General features: G+C 34.8%; 1 protein-coding gene across 1 annotated transcript in view; it reads left to right on the forward strand.

The window, feature by feature from the left end:
- LOC145693403 (ATP-binding cassette sub-family C member 4-like) overlaps nt 1-17,577 on the forward strand; it is a 242,808-nt gene that overhangs the window by 62,903 nt on the left and 162,328 nt on the right. Inside the window, exons 5-8 of the mRNA XM_081769370.1 lie at nt 1,864-2,068; nt 5,881-6,103; nt 10,478-10,634; nt 15,036-15,174. Coding sequence (XP_081625496.1) covers nt 1,864-2,068; nt 5,881-6,103; nt 10,478-10,634; nt 15,036-15,174 — 724 coding nt within the window. The remainder of the gene's footprint in view (nt 1-1,863; nt 2,069-5,880; nt 6,104-10,477; nt 10,635-15,035; nt 15,175-17,577) is intronic.

Consider the following 17,577-nt stretch of genomic DNA (forward strand, 5'->3'; position numbering starts at 1 on the left):
CCCAAAATCGTTCCAGTTAGTCATTTAAGTAAGTTGAAACGATTATAGGGTTTAGTAATGATTTGTTGTAGATATCAATTCCACGTTAAATGAGAATCATAGCCGATGCCGAAGTGTGTGGCTGTTTTACTGACTTGAAGCGGAAAGGAGTCTATCGACAAGAAAAGACCGTCATGGATTGCGTTGGTCATATATGGTCTTCTTTGGTGGTATGAAGACAATTGTCCGTCATTTTGTGGCTTGATGCTAAGATGCCAGCGTAAACATCAGGTATGAAAAGTAGTGGTGGCTGTTTGTAGTTGAAAATTAATTCGTTGAATGGAAAATCTGAGAATCAAAAGCGCCATGTCGTCAGCATACTGAAAAGTGTAAACGTTCTGTGGAAGATACGGCATGTTTGCAACGCATAGAAAATAAAGTGACGATAAAAGAGCTCAGCCTTGTTGAACGTCAGAAAGTAAGAAAATTGGATGTGACAAGGTGAAATAGATAGATATGTACGTTATACCACCGATGAGGAAGTTGACGACTAGTGGGATAAATTTGATTGGGAGCCGTAGTCGGTGCAATTTGTAAATAAGCCCATGTCACATTTTATCGAAAGCCTGTTCCAAATCAAATAAAACAAGTCACAATGGCTTGATGGTACTTGCTTCATCAGACTGGTGAGGTGCAGTAATTGTTATTCATGGAAAAAGTATTCGAAACCATGCTTGTATGTCCGGAAAAGACGTCAATCTGCTAAATAAAGATGAAAGCTTTTGAAAAGAATGCGTTCAAATATTTTATTAAATGTAGAAATTGAATCCGTATACATGATGTGATGGCTTGAGGAGGTAACCCTTAATATACTTAACGTTTACTCTTATGTAACTTTGTAGATTTTAAATTCAAAACAAGCTCTTGCATTAATACATTACTGTTTCCTGTTATGCCTTCATAAAGTTCTTTCATACTATTGTTTGAATTGGATTGTTTATTTCATGACCTATTGTTTTTATTTTATTGTATGAAATGAACAGTAAAATATCCCTCTACATCGGTCTAGTGGCTAGTGCGTGTGCCTTTGGTGCACGTGGTTCTGGATTCGATTGCGGTGGGAAGGAACAAAAATTAATTTCATAAATTAATCATTAATCATAATTTGTAGGATGTGAAAGTAAAAAAATCATTTTATCAACATTGAAATGGAGAATTTTAAACAAATTTCGCTACACTGGAATTTATCAACACTTACACGAGTGGTTATACTTTATTCGGAGACACTGACGCTCGTTTCTGCGGGTGGTGTTTAGGAGTGTTTATTAAATCTCTAAATTTATATAGTCATTATTAAAGTAACGTGATTTATAATTATAATATATCAGAAACAGATAAAGTGTCTGAAGATTCGTAGGCAACTTAATAAACGATGAAATGATTGAATCTATTGGCAGACAACCCTTATTTATTGATATTAGCTATGTATTTTCTGACCAAACGTAGTACTTATAATTACAATGTTTTCCTTGAAATTGATGCTGAACATCAGTTAACAAATAAATGTAAATTTAAAATCACTGACTGAACTTAGTTCTCGAATAAAATAACAACTTCCGGTTTATCAAGAGTTGAGGGAAAGAGAATATTACAACAGTAAGATCAAATTAGATTTAAGTTAGCGCTGCCCAGTTCAGAGTAGTAAGTTATAAGATAAAATGATTTTCTTTCTTTAAAATCAAAATTGATGAAAAATGTTATCCAAAGGATTTTTTTGGTAAAGTTTGTTGTCAGAAAGTTTATTATTGGAAAGTGCAATATATATTATTGGAAAGTGTAAATATCTTACGTTTCTTAGATTAATAAGTGAATTGTATTTTGCAGGGTAGTACGAGTTATACTAACAGCGATGCTACTGAAGTATTTTGAACCAGATAGCAAAATGAAAAGAAAAGAAGCATTATACTTTGCCGCAGGAATCTGTCTATGTTCAATATTATATCCTGTTCTCCATCATCAATGGATACTTTGTGCTACTACACTAGGAACGCAGCTCAGGAGAGCTTTATCGTCAGTTATATTTAGAAAAGTAAGTCGTTAATATAATATAGTGTTGCGTTAAATAAAAATTTCAGCTTTATAGTAATACATTTCTAAGTTGCTTTTAGAACCATTATGTTTATTAGTATAATTTCTGCCCACAGCAAACTATTCCTGTATTCTACTCATGTGCTATTTCGATTTTATGATAACTGAATACAACATTGAGCTTATATTACATTGTCATGTTTATGCCAGTCATCCATACGCAACTTTGGTCATTTTGAGTTAAGTCCTACTCTGAATTGAGAGCTGCTCCTACTTAGTATGATAAAGATAGTAGATCATAATTTAAATTCTGTATAAACGTAGGGTAGAATGAAATATCAACTTTACGTATTCTATGTAAACGTGTTCACTTGAAAAAAGCGAGAATCGAAGTAATCCAACTCTTTAATGTACGCTATATAATATGCTTATCGTAAACATTCCCAGTGCTTTCGCCATATAGTGGCACGTACAGACGTATGATACGAAAAGCAAACTCTGAAGTTCGTCGAAACTCTAAAAGGTTGCAATTGCAGTTAATTTGCAGCACAAAGTGAAGTGAAGAAATTTATAAATGTAAGTGAAGAGATTTATAAATAAAGATAAATGTTATAATCTATGGTACCTTCACTGAAAAAGCAGTTGAGTGAAACTAATGTAAGTGTTTTTCTTTCTTTCCTTTCACTTTCTTTCTTTTTTGTCAAGGATCGAAGATGTACGAATAGATTAATAACTTCGATGACACATTAGCCGGCAGCTGGTCAGTCTTTGGTACTGCTGTAATAAATCTGGTTCAGCTTGCTGCATTCTCACTGTCTTGTAGGTGAAGGGTTTCAATGGGATAGTGAGCCATGAAGGCCGTCAGAATCGAACTGCAAGAGACCAACAGCGAGAATTCACTTCTACATCAGTTGCTTCTGATCCAGAATATTTATATATTCCCTTCTTCTGATCACTGTTGATGACGTAGATGTGTATTATTGCAGAATCCCGTTATTGGGAGAAATGAAGATGGAACTGAATGTGGTATAGTTGATTTCCGGTATATGTCTGGGTAGTAGCTGATTTTCCGTTAAACAAAGATACTTATCTTAATTTTCTCCCAATTACGATGTGGTTTAGTAATATACGCTGTATTATCATGTTACTGTTCAAAACAAAACGAGATTGAAAAATTACGTGACAGGAACACAGTCTCTATTCGAGTGCGCAAAAACACGGTTCCATTTTCTTCTTACTTTTACTTTTTCTAATGTTTACATGAAAACATTGATTAAACAAACATCACTGACGACAAATACAATTATTCTTGTTAGTAAGGTTTAACAACAGAAAGACAGAGGTAGAACAGAAATACATAGGAATAAACATAAGTTCAAATTCTGTTTCTGCGTCACGACATTTTGGTTTCTCGTCAACACAATGAAACCAGATAAAACATTTTCATTGTTTGAACGCAGAATTGAACAAAAAAGTATGGGGAAAATAAACGTGAACCAATGACAATGATTTCAGTAGTGTTGAATTGAGAGTTAGTTTATAGAAAGACTTCATGAGGCCATGAATCCTAACAAGGAATTGGTTTGGGTATAGTAGTGGTTTCTTACCGGTATGGAGGTTGAGTTCCTTCATGGGTTGCACGTTAGTTTTCGTTTCTTCAGTTGTACAAATTACCAATACAGTAGCTCATATCTGTATTTCTTCCTCGGACAATGTACTGAATAATGATTTATAAATTTTATTTCAAGACGGATTTTTTTAGCTGTGTCTTTGTAAATAAGTTTGAGCTATTAGCATACGTATGTATGAATAGTTTATTATAAACCCATAGGGTAAAGGCGGGCAAAGCGGCACACAAGCTATAAATGGCGTAATATTATCGGAACAAAAGACAATAACAGAATGTTTTATACACTATGGAACAGTATGGAAAGCTTGGACCTTCTGCCATATTATAGAACAAAATGGAAATAAAACACTTAAATATGTTGATGATAGACGAGATTTAATGTCGATATGCGAAAATCCACTTTGTCGGCCTTATGCAAACTGGAATGTACACTCATGTCCAAAATTATTGTCGCATATCTATAACTGTCTTCTTGTACGAATATAATTTGATAATGATTTTAGAGAGTACTTTTAATACTGGTACTATGTGTATAATCGGGAAATGTATATTTGTGGTAAATTTCATAGGAAAAGAATTATAAATACGAAAATTAGAATGAGTAAAACAAAATTTGCTAAATGGATAAGAAAGTTTTATTTTCGTTTTATTGTTCTTATTTACTGCTCTTTTGACATGAAATTTGCCACACATGTCTTTGCCCATTATACACATACTAACATTGTGAGAAATACCGAACGTATTCGTTATCAAATTATATTCCTACAACAACATATTTATAGACATGCGACAATAACTTTGGACATGAGTGTACATGTATGTAGAGTAAAAATTGTAGTTTGTGGAGATAATGTGAATTTAGTTCAGACGTTAGTTGCGCAACTATTACCTTCGGAGAACAAACTATGAAGTTAGAGATTTGTAATACTCTGTGTTTACAATACATTAGTAGGAAATGGAACAGAAAGTACAAATTAAAAATGCAAGCAGATTTTGCATATGTCTATTCAAACGATACGAAAATCTATTCAGAATACAGCTCAATATGTTCACGTAGTTATGAAGGTGGCAGTTTAGTACTCAAGAATCTTGAGTGTCCGAACAAGTATCATGAGCCCTCTCAAAACAAATCATATATTGAAGCCACGCTTGAAGTAGTTATTGCATGGTAAGTTTTCGGTATGAAATCACATGATTATAATACTCTAAAATGGCAACACCTGTGTAACAAAGAAAACAGTATGGAATATAAAAATGTAAAATATAGCCAATTAATATCTTTATTAGTGTCCTTTCCTTGTTTTTTTCTTGCTTAATTATAAATATTCTAAAAGCAAACCTGCCATAAGCAAAATATGCCTTAATGGAGCATGTTTAGTTACGCGACCCAGCACCTTTCGAATACTACTTGTATTGTTTGTTTGTGTATTGGAAGCGGGCAAAGTGAAACAGTTCTGTTATTTCTCTTTGCCCACGTGTGCACGATTCACATTTTATACCTTTTCAAATCAAGATTTTCATCAATCACAAAACCATTTCGTCTATTTCTACTACGAATAATGCTGAGCTCACGTGATTGCGAAACGTATTTACGTTGAATATTCAGTAACTACAACCCTTTTCTTCCTGGCCTTCTGAAAACTTGTCTTTTCATGTCATGCGTTTTCCCTCTACTATTCATAGACAACGCAGCACGTTACGTCATTAAGTTACGTCATAGCGTCATGCCACTTCCACCTCTTCAGTGCTACCACCTGTGTCTTGATGTATCGCGTTATGTTTCTGAAAATGACAAATTTCACTTTGCCCGCACGGTTCACTTTGCCCGCCCTTCCTCTATTTAAATTATTTCCTCGGGAGACCCGGGTTCGATTCCCGGCGGGAGCTCATGTGGTTCGGATTCCACGTTAATCAGTAGGTCCACGTCTCATATAGCCTCGCTGCTGAAAAGGGACGCTAAACTGAAATTCAACTCAACTCATTAAATTATTTCCTCTGCAGGTTTTCTAATTTTATAATCTTGTGCTTTATTATTCATTTTTAGTCATACGAAATAAGTTTAGTGAATAAATATATTGTGTTGAATTTGTGTTGAATGTCAATAAAACTAATTTTGATTTGTTTAGTATATTTCAATTTTCATTTACTTCTAAAGCACTTGTTCATCATATGTTTCTTTCCAGATTCTGAAATTGACACGATCGTCGCTGACACAAGCAAAAACAACACAAGTGATGACGTTGTTGTCACGTGATACAGCATGTTTGGACAGAGGTTGCCTTTTCTGGCCCTTTCTGTGGGTTGGCCCAGGTGTTACTGCAGCAGTCACTTTCATGTTATGGCTGGAGATCGGATATGCGTGCTTTGCAGGAACAGCATCTTTAGCTATACTCATTCCAATACAAGGTCAGACATGAAACAATGAAAAGTTAGTATTTGGAACAAACCATGAACATCAGTGAATTTATGCAATGAAATATTAATTTAGCGTCCCGCGGATCTTTCTTGTGAGCTAAGAGAAACGATACGTATATTTCATGTGTTTGCTCGGTGTCCTACATAACTTTTAAGTGTAGTACTCTGGTTTCCTCTAGAATTCACCTATATACACTCCTACCAAGATCCATTCAGAATATCCTATACAGAGGACAGGAACGAACTTAGTTTCGAGTCAATAATATGTTAATATCGTCACTTAAAGTTATCGTTATTAACTTTTCAATAATTTATATAGTGTTATTACAGCAAATATATTATTACATTTTTTACCTATCTTAATTAAGTAAATAATACAAATTATTTGTTAAAGCCAAACTTTCAATACTTGAGTCCATCCAAATTGATTGGTTTCTTGCTTTGGGTCTCTATGCAGTACTATTCTGAGGATGAGTATGCGGGTTATAAGAAATATTAAAATGTAAATTCATTTGGGTATTATAGAACATATTAATGAAAATAAGCCTATAATTTATATGTTATAAAATGATGATTAATAAATATTAAGTATAGAAACTTACTGGACGTTATCTAGTATTAATTAATCGTTTGCACTACAGGGTGTCCTAGAGGTCCCCGTACCTGTAGATTTGAGTATTACGAGAACAATATCAATCTAATTTCAGTTTTAGTATTGGTAATATTGCTTTCATGTTCACAAACAACGTCACATCGACCATTTCAGTCGTCAATCCGTGGTTGCAGTTACACAGTTGAGAAACAATTGACGGCATATATGTGAGTGCACGAATAACCCATACACAGGGCAAACAATAACAGAAGAAATGCCAGCGTTTAGAGATTGCTTTGGCAAGGGCCCGTCTCGTAAAGCAACCCAGTTTGATTATGAGAAACATGCGTTTGCTTCAGGATGTATCAAAGATAGCCACGTAACGAATGTGTTAGATTGAACATACACTGCCATCAGGATGTGTTAAAGATAACACGTAGATTGAACACTGCTTTCGCTCGGTTGATTGTGATCTGTCTAACTAAATCACTTAGCAAAAGAGTAGGTGAAGTGAATAATCCACGTTCAACAATGCATGACCACATTAAAAATGATTTGCATATGAAATAATTAAATTAGATAATGTTTGTGAATGAATTATCTGACAAGGATATGAAACAGCGTGATACAAGCCCCCAGTGCTTTGTTGACACAACTTCCAGACGTTATTTCAGATTAGTGCAATATATTGCAGTTCACACAAGAGGAATATCGTCTTTGGTCTAAGGAAAATCCTCATTTTGTCAAAGTGCTGGAACGAAAGCCGCCTCATGTTATGATATGGGCCAATATGACATCATAATACTTGTTCGGACTATTTTTTTATGAATATGTGAATGGACATTCTTATTTACACATGCTGCAAACGTGGTAATAATCTCAGCTTCAAGAGAAAGAAATCACGGATTGGGGCTCCATCCTATTTTCCACTTCAGATGCATTGTTTTGTCAATGAACAATTTCCAGGTTGCTAAGTTGGGCGTGGTTCTCCAACATTCCCATTCCCTTTGACATAGCCCCCATGTAGCCTTGCCCCTACGATGCCAGACAACTCATTGTGAGGAATAATCAAGCCAAATATCTCTCATTGTCGGTACAGGACGGATGAAGAATTGTGCGAAAGTGTAGAAAAGGCCTTTCGAACGGTAACTCCTCAGATGCTCCATAATATGTTAAGGAGAACATGGAAGCCCATCTGTCTGTATATATAGCACGACGGAGAACATACAGATCCACTGGATACGCAGTTAGTAGATGTGAATACTACCATAGTATGCACTAAATACAAATTAAATTACACTGCCATTCCTCTCTGTTATACTCAAGCCTTAAAGTAGGGAGATTTCTCCAACACCCAGTGTATTCTGAGAATAATTAATCGTAAGTACTTCTATTATGTCAGTAGTAGATAGATACCTGATATACAAAGAAATAGAGGAAACCTAGCACTAAGTGTGAAATTAGCTAATTATGTTCAATTATATTTTATTGTATGAAGTATAACTGAGAAGAAAATAATTATCAGATGGTCTAAAGAATGTGATTCTTTTGCGCACAAGGTGTTCCAAATATCAGGGTATATGAGCCGTAGCGAGTCAGGTCTAACGCCATTTGACACTTGACCGTCGAAGCTAGCAGATGTAAAAAGTGTTAAAATTCTTATAATATCACGTAAGGTATTGCGGCATGAAGATGAGTGAACTTTCCGCAAAACTGCACTACATTATACAATTTCATTTCGATAAAGATGCGAACGCTGCGCAGGACTGTGAAATAATTTGTACTGTTTATAGGCAAGATAAGTTATCAAGAGCAACAACAGAAAAATGGTTCAGTCTTTTCCGTTCTGGAAATTTCGATGTCCAAGATGCTCCTCGCAGTGGCCAATAGTTACAGAAAGAATGAATGATATTCTAGCAAAAGTTGAGGAAGATCAGCATGCGAAAATCGGAATCGTCAAGGCCCTAATCATCCATCACCGCACATTGTTAAATCACAATGTTGCAGAAAGTTTGACGTTTGGGTGCCATATGATCTAACTCAAAAACATTTACACAATCGTGCGAATCTCCACTAAAACGTAACCAATTCGAGTCATTTTTGAAGCGGCTGATCATAAGTGATGAAAGGTGAATATCCAACGCCAACAATGTGAAAGAGATCGTGGTCGAGGCGAGAGGACGCTCCGCAGTCTGTGGCAAAGCCCACACTGACTGTTGGGAAAGTTGTGCTGTTCGTTTGGTGGGACTATTAGGGAATCGTGAATCATAAGCTGCTCCTACCGGACAAAAGGATAGACTTGGTCGGACTCGTGCTGTCGACAATTAGCGTAAGTGCAACCAGCAATTTAAAAGAAACGTTCGAAACTGATCAATAGATAGGATGTAGTATACCATGCTGACAAAGCCAGATAGAATACATCTTTAACAACCCGTAAGAATTGCGAGAACTTGGCTAGGAACTAGGCTATGTATCCAACATACAGCCTGGACCCGCGCTGGCAAACTATAATTTGTTTCGATCTCTACAGAACTCTCTGAATAGTGTTAAGTTCGTTCCAAAAGATGCCTGTGAAAACCAAGTGTCACTTTGTTTCAGCAACCACAGATTCGTATCGATGGTATTATGGTGTTGCCGGGAAAAAGACAGATCATTGATCAAAATGTTGCATATGTGGTTTCATATACTATTTCTAAATACTAATAGATGTCTTACGAATTTTGAACTCGGAAGGTTCAACATTTCTAGAAACCTGACATGCTTTTTAGTGGAAGAACAAGCTATTTTAAAATTGTACTTAATATACTATTCCGAAGAAAAATAATAAAGTTTGTATAGATCTTAAAGTAAGTATGAACAATTTAAGATACTTGCGTAATATACATAATATCATTTAAATATTAAAACCATAAAGCCGTAGAGAAGCATAATAAATTTCTTTCAGTTATGCAGTGATTTTATTACGAGATCTTGTAATTTAATCTCTTACGGCATTTTTATATTTTAACTTGGATAATCCGTTTTGCATTATTTTCATATATTTTTTGGATAGTTTCAACTATTTTAATTAAATTTAGATCTGGTGATTAAGGAGAGCTTTATTAGTATTCAGAAAACTTCTGATACTTATACTTTGTAAAAATCTTTTAGCAATAGTTATTGCTTCTTTAAAGAAAGAAATATGTCACTTTTATTTTTGGAAAGAACATAATATCTGTTCAAAAATATTGTTATGAAATATTGTGTTAATCCAAGCTATGCAGTTGTTTGGACAAAATCATTTATTCCAACGTGAAGAGATTTTATCCCTTAAAGTCCCTCGAAATTTCACTAACAGCCCTAAATTATAAAATTTTATTTTAGAACTAACCTTGTAAGTTCTGTTTTCGAAACGAATTCTGTAATAGGCCGAAAGTAAATTTGTGTACGGGCAGCAAGAAACTAGGAATTGATTCTGGAGTCTTTGGTAAGTTGAGCGCATGAGAATTAGAAAGAATTTGAAATAGTTAAACGGAATATCCTATATAGTTATCCTAGGACATTACCCTAGAAATTCATTCTCCTTAAATACCTCCTTGAAGTACCCCTCAAGCTGATAACATTAAGCTGAATGACATGGCGGTCAATGGAAGTGAATTTTATATTACCTTTTGAGTATTTTGAGAGAAGTACGTTATTAATCTAACATTCGGAAAAATTTCATTGTTTACTTAACAATGATCGGCATGGATACACTTTTGAATTTGTAATTTGTTTTATTTATTGTCTTACAGTGATGACTGGTCGACAATTCTATGAAGTGAAACAGTTAATTGCCGTGAAAACTTCCGCAAGAATTAAGCTTATAAGTGAGATTATTTCAGGAATTCGACTTATCAAGATGTATGCTTGGGAGAAACCTTTCTCTAATCTTGTAAACGTAGCTCGAAGGTACTTTTGCATTCATTGGTTGTATAAGGAGCTTGAAATGTTTTAGTATCTCTGATAATACAGGCAAATCTTTTGCTTTTAGCTATAGAAAATATATTTATTTTCAAATATTAAAATAACCTAATTCTAAGTTTTTTTTTTGATTTCACTATATGATTATGAAAATAATTAAAACATCTGTTTTGTAATGCAGTGAGTTAGTAACACTAAACATTGTTGCCCTACATTGTTGCCTTACTGTTATGGATAACAATGAATAGTATCCCAGACAGTGTAGTACAAATTCGTACTTTTAATGGGCTGGACGTTGGTAGTGCAAAGGTGGGATTTCTTTGTTTGCCAAAGAGGCAAATACTGAGTGAGGGTAAATTGAAGCAAGTATATCGAAAACAATCAATATGCTGGATGTATGAGAAACAGTTTCCTAGATGATAACGGTATAGCGATCAAACCTAGTGATAAGATGGAAAGTGATTTAAAAAAATCCAAATTCGTGATGTATGCAGGGAAGTAAGGAAAAAATATTTATTTTTTTTTCAAATATGCCTCCCTTGCATTTAAAGTGGTTCTGAAAATGTAGTTTAGAAATTACCCCAAGCCGTAAGCGTCGGTGGACCACTGATGGGCAACTAGCGATATCTCACCAAAAATTGGCGGTCCCGCAACGACGATCCGCGGTGGCTCTACTTCTGATTCGATAATTATACCACCAGCGGTAGAGTCGCGACAAAACGCCAATCAACCATAGTAATATTCCTCCAAAATATTTTAACCCGATATGGACGACGAAAACAAATTTGTAACGTTTCAACGCATTGTTGTATTGCAAGCCCGAGCATTTTTTTTATTCGAAACGACGAACGTTTCATATCCGTTACGTTTCGAGGATTATATTTGACAAGTAGCGAAGCCTGGCGTCTTCAGTGTGGATCACAGCTTGATGCCGAAAATAATTTTTTTCTTCAACAGGAAAATAATTCCGTCCATAAAGGGTTAAATTGCTTATATGCGTGATTTGTTTACATTAAGGTGAGTATAAAAAACGCTATGGAAAAGAAAAAAGTACCCAGGAGTTGGCGCGAATCACCAACCTTATAATTATTTGGCGCGTGTTCTTCCGAATTTGGCACGGAGGCGATTAGGAAAACCTGGCTTGTAGAGGGATAAATCGTTGAGGTTTTTTTAATTTGGCTAATAATAGTGCTCCTTTAATCGTATATATTTGACGATAACCGTTTGGGATCAGATAAAATGCGTTCACTATGTGATTTTATAAGAAAATGACGCGCGTCTATGTACTTTATTACATAGTTCCCCATATTCATTTTCTAATGATCATCGACCGTTGCCATCTAACTTCATACAATTATACACACTCATCTCAAGATTTTCACTTCACGATGTAGAGTAGAGGTAGGGATTATTCTTGACCCCCGGAGCTCACTTTAGAAATAATTCGTCAGGAAAACATGATATATAATAATAACCGCACGCACATGACTGGTGATAATTCGTGTTGGTCCCTTCGCGATTCTCCGCGACGAATTAAAGGAGAGCGGACCAAAATGAAATCCTTGCTGCTACGCGGGGGTAGCTTCAACAACCCGACTCTAGATATTTGTTTCGAGTTGACGAAACCCTGCCGCCAGTGGCACACTAGCGGCAATCCTTCGACGCGTCGCTATATTCATGATTGACATTTACCGGCAAGTGGAGCACTAGGTGTTGGTGATGTTCACGGCATGGGGTAGCTTCACTAGGTAGGGCTATCATACGTCCCAAATGATTTGGCAGAAGGAGCGAGTGCATAACTATGCATATACTGTAAATTTTTATAGGATTTCCGGTTTTCTACTCTAGAAATATGACACCACTATACTTAGTACACCTTTGCTCTGTCTATTCCAAGCCTAAGGAAGTGAATATTAAATACTGTGATGACTAAATTCTGAATGTTCTTTCTTCCGTAATGGAGTACGATTTTTTAAATTTAAGTTTCTTATTTTTTTTTATTTCTTTAAAATTTAAATCTTAACAAGTTTACCGACGCGGTGAATTTTGTGTTTTTCTTCATGGAGCAACTACAATAATTTGCAAATCGAAAAAGTTAAAAATGCGATATAAATGGTCCATTAATACAAAATCTTTCGATGGGACCATGTCAATCCCTTCTAACAGGAAAATCTCACCAAGATCGGGCTAACAGCGTGCTAAGGAACTAACGAAACAAAGTAGACATATAAGTCCCAATGACATACGCGGGTCGTTAAGAAAGGTAACTGTCCTAACCTAAGTCCTATGGGGCGTACGCGTCACGGCGTAAAAAAAAAAAAATCTTCCATCATAAAAGATTGATTCCAGGTTTTAATGAACCGTTTACTGCCTTGCAGAATTTGGAAATTTCGCCATTTAATACAGCATTCAAAATTTAGTTATAATAGTATTTATTTTGCGGTAAAATTCATCTTCCCCAATTTAGAAGAATTAACGTAGCTCGTATTAAGCGCATTTTGAAGTAACAGATTAGATGTTATCTTAAAGACAAAGGAATCATTAAAAAATCGGATATTTTTTGTTTATATTATGATTCTGAAAAGCAAATTACTTTCCATTTCTTTAAACAAGAAATCGATTTTGGTCGATTTTAGCAAGTTAAAATATCACCGTTAACTGGTAATCTTTTCGAGTCTCTTGTGTGCAATTAGAACTTAATTTTTTATGATTTAATAAATTTAAGCTGTATATATATTCTAAACGTTGTGTCGTTGTCATATATATATGTGTAAACTATATATAACTAAGAATTCCGCTATTATATTCCTACGTAGCCGCCACCTGCTCATTTTGATTTTTTATCTCGCCAATTGTTACTTCAGTTCTGGCCTGTGGAAATAAATCCGTTTTATCGTCCGCCACGATATTGACCAGAATGCATCTTTCTTGTAGTGCGTAACCACCCACTTGTTTTATATGCGCACAGTTTGCTGGCCCCAAAGTGTTGTGTATCAAACTTCGTGCAGTATGATCCTCGACATTTTGAATAGATTGTGATTTCTTGTATCGATTTAACAGAGGTAATTGTACACCTCGCAGTGGGAAGCATGTTGGATCAATGCTACCGTTTCATACACGTCCCACTTAAACGTCAGCTCTTGCAGTGCTGCATTGGCACGCTGGTTAAATATCACGACTGAATGTGAATCTCAAAATGAGACCACCCAAACCTAATCAGGAAAATTACGTGGTTACAATGGAATTTATTTTACGGACATACATGATACACACATCACGTTTTGGAAAAAACGTGGTGGAGAAAACGTGAAAGAGTTGAAATATGCAGATCCTTATTAGAAAATCAACAAAAACAAGTTTCAACACGCTGTAGACTTCAGTCTTCTCTGACAACTTCCTCGACAATACACAAGAAACCTTGCTACAAAAGGCAGATGGCAGCACTAGTTTGACTTCTCCTTGGATCACGCAAGAGGGCAAAGTGGGCTGATCGCCATTCCCAACTGATCGCCATTCCCTTCCTCTCCCCTACTAATGAGAGCTGAATTTGGATTTAAATGGCATCGGGACTGTCACTTTTCGTCTCAGCGACCCCGAAAACTATGGATTTTTTGATCTTTCTTAACTATCTCCGACCTCCCCCTCCCCTAAGTTGCACCGTCAAAGTGAAATGATAAAGAGCATTCTAGGCCCGAACGTTATCTATGATGCAAATTTGATGGGTCTCGTGGTTCAAGAGTTATTAAGTTTTATTTATTTTATATATCTCCTCTCCCTTTCCTACGTTATACCGTCAAAGTTAAATGATAACATCACTTTCAGGCCCAAACCTGATCTATGTTGAAAATTTGAACGAGAATGGTCGGGTGGTTGAAGAGTTATTAAGTCACGAAACATAGTGACTTTCATTTTTACATACACTATGTAGAAGATAAGGCCTTTTATAGGACCTATATGGTTTAAATTGTCTCACTTTCCATTTATTCTCATTTATCAATTAGATGCATAAGATTCACTGTTCACTATAGAAGACATTTTTTTCATTATTATGAAAAAAAGCAATGCTGGTTGTCCTGCCCCCCAATAACTGCGTGAAGTATCCTTACATTTTGGAAAGGTGGTAACCGTAAAAACGAAATTTTGTTTGATAAATCATTGCATTGTTTCTGTTTTGATAGTAATTTAACATTGGCAGTAATTGTTTATTTTCTGCGTTACAAAATAGTTAATATAATTAAAATATCTTTCACTTCAAAGCTTTGTCCCCACAGGAAATCAAGTATAGGAAGGCTTCATTACAAGTTTTGTAATTATAAGGCAATATGTGAATTAAAAATAAATAAATTTGGTGAATAATTAAACAGTGACAGTTATTGTTACCATTTACAGAAAAGAGTTGGAAGTATTGAAGATCTCATCCTACATGACAAGTCTTGTCTGCATTCTGACAAATATGAACTCAATTCTTATTCCTTTCCTCTGTATTCTCACTCACACTTTGCTTGGAGGAAATATATCTGCATCAATGGTAAGTAGGAACTCTAAACTAATTACTGAACTATGAAACATAACTAACTCTATTTAGAAGAAAAATATGTTTGTATCCCGTACTTTTCGAACTTATCTAGCAAGTTGCGAATTACATCACGGCAAACTCCGTCCGAGTCAGATTCGTGTTTGCTAGACTGTACGAAGCAGCAACTAAATTGACGTCTCGCGTGAACAAATGAGCGCGCATCACACTATTGCCAAACTTGTATGTGAGATATTCGCTTCTAGCATTAGATTGTTACAACATGGTGACAAGATGCTGTAGAAATAAAATTACTTAACATTTCAAACAAAAAACCCTTTCCGTAGATGTAGAGGGATTAATTTGTAGTGGTACTACAAGTGTTCTACAAGTGGATTTTAGCGTCCCTTTCAGAACCAGCTATATAAGATGTGGATCAACAGTTTAAGAAAGTGGAATCCGAATTCTCATAATTCGTTCACATTTTTCAAGGCTCTCCTACCATGAATCAAACCCTGGACTCAGTGCAACAAAGTTGCGAATCCTACCATTAGATCCGCAGGGGAGATAGTTATGTTCATAGTTGTGTTACAATAAAAGAATTAATTTCTAATGCAGTATGTCAATTCTAAATTTGGACTATCCTCTTTATTTAAGGAAATGAAACATATAGGGTGTTTCAAAACAACATCGACCTAGGGCACATATTAGTTCCTAAGTGAAGTCTTGAACCGACTACAGTAGGTCCCATAGTATTGGAACTATGGATCTTTAAACTTCATTTTTTCATGTTTTCGGCAGCCATTTGTGCACCCAGGTTGGTCTATACTTTTTATCTTATCTTGGCGTCCCAAACGTTGTCGGTGTTGTTTTACAACATCCTATACAATAGTTATACATGTAGCGTCCTCGGATTATATTCACGCTTTTGTGTTATCATTCTGGATAATCATAGACACAAATTGTTTCATTCCATGTATAAATTTGAATTATAATAAGAGCTTATTTCTTGGTAATAAGTGAAATCCATAGAAGGATATGAAAAATCCAGAAGAGAGAATTCATCCTGGAAATGAACTTTACCTGGACGATTTTCTTAGAAAAGACTCGGGCTATTTATTTCATATTTATTTAATAAATGTTTTAATAATAACCTAACAATGTGGCATAATTCGTTTTCCTAAAAACATTCACAATGGGTAGTTTATTCTTGAAGGTGAGATGTTTAATATATATAAATGCCTCAAGCGATTTAGTTCATATGTCATTAATAACTTATGCTCCTCAAATCACTTATCAGGAAAATATTTATAAGAGTAATTCCCTTATTATAATTATAATTATAATTATTAATAATAATATTTTCTCAAATATGACTAATGCAATTTTGTTGATATTTCATAAAGAACTCTAATACGCGGTAGTCATTTGTCATTAAAAGTCCACAAACAGCAATTTATTTTTGATGTTGAGTTTTCTTCGGACAAAGTTTTCCGAAAACGTCTTACAATGTTCGTATTTCACAAATAAATGTTTCAGTAATAACTGCAACATAACATGATCTAGTTTAAGAAATTAAAGCGAGAAAATTTAGTGCGGTAACCCATACAATTTATTTAGACTTATAATGTCAAAGTCAAACAAATGGACTTCATAAAATACTCTTTTCCTATGAATAATTTATTGGCACATTTCCTACAACCTGTAATTGTAATTTCGCACAGTGTTAAAACCCATGTTTCAACTGCAAATAATAATAATAATAATAATAATAATAATAATAATAATAATAATAATAATAATAATAATAATAATAATAATAATAATAATAATAATAATTCACTGTTGAACAACGAAAATGTAAATTGAACAAAATCAGCTAATTCTTATTGATTTTGTGGTGCTGATCACGAATTTGAAAGTTATTTTCGAATATTAGCTCTACTTTTTGTTTTACAGGCATGTCTAATAATAACGCTTTAAAAATATATTCGCTTCGTTTGGGGTAAAATGTTACACTGATCCGGCAACACTAGATAAACTATAAGAACGCTTGGTTTCATTGTGTTCCTTATCTCAGTAGTGTTCTGCTATTGTTAGAAAAGACAGGTTTAGTGCAGTTATCAGCGTTTTGGGTGTGACATTTGTGTAGTGCAGGACATAAAAGTACAACTACAACTACGCAAAAATACTGGTATTTCGAATGTATATTTTAAAATAGTTGTCGGAACTATTTCAAGTGACATTTGGAGAATTTCAATAAACAAAAATGCCGCGAAATTGTGTAAACAGTGCGGATAGCTTCTGCTACGTGTGTGGGGAAGTGACATTTTCCTCACAAAAGCACACTATAACACCACTAATAAGAAAAGCCTATCAATATTACTTTGGTTGTAAAATTGGAGACCAAGATAAATC

Source organism: Thermobia domestica, chromosome 8 (assembly GCF_964235325.1).
Source record: "Thermobia domestica chromosome 8, izTheDome1.hap1.1, whole genome shotgun sequence".
In the NCBI taxonomy this organism is placed as follows: Eukaryota; Metazoa; Arthropoda; class Insecta; order Zygentoma; family Lepismatidae; genus Thermobia; species Thermobia domestica.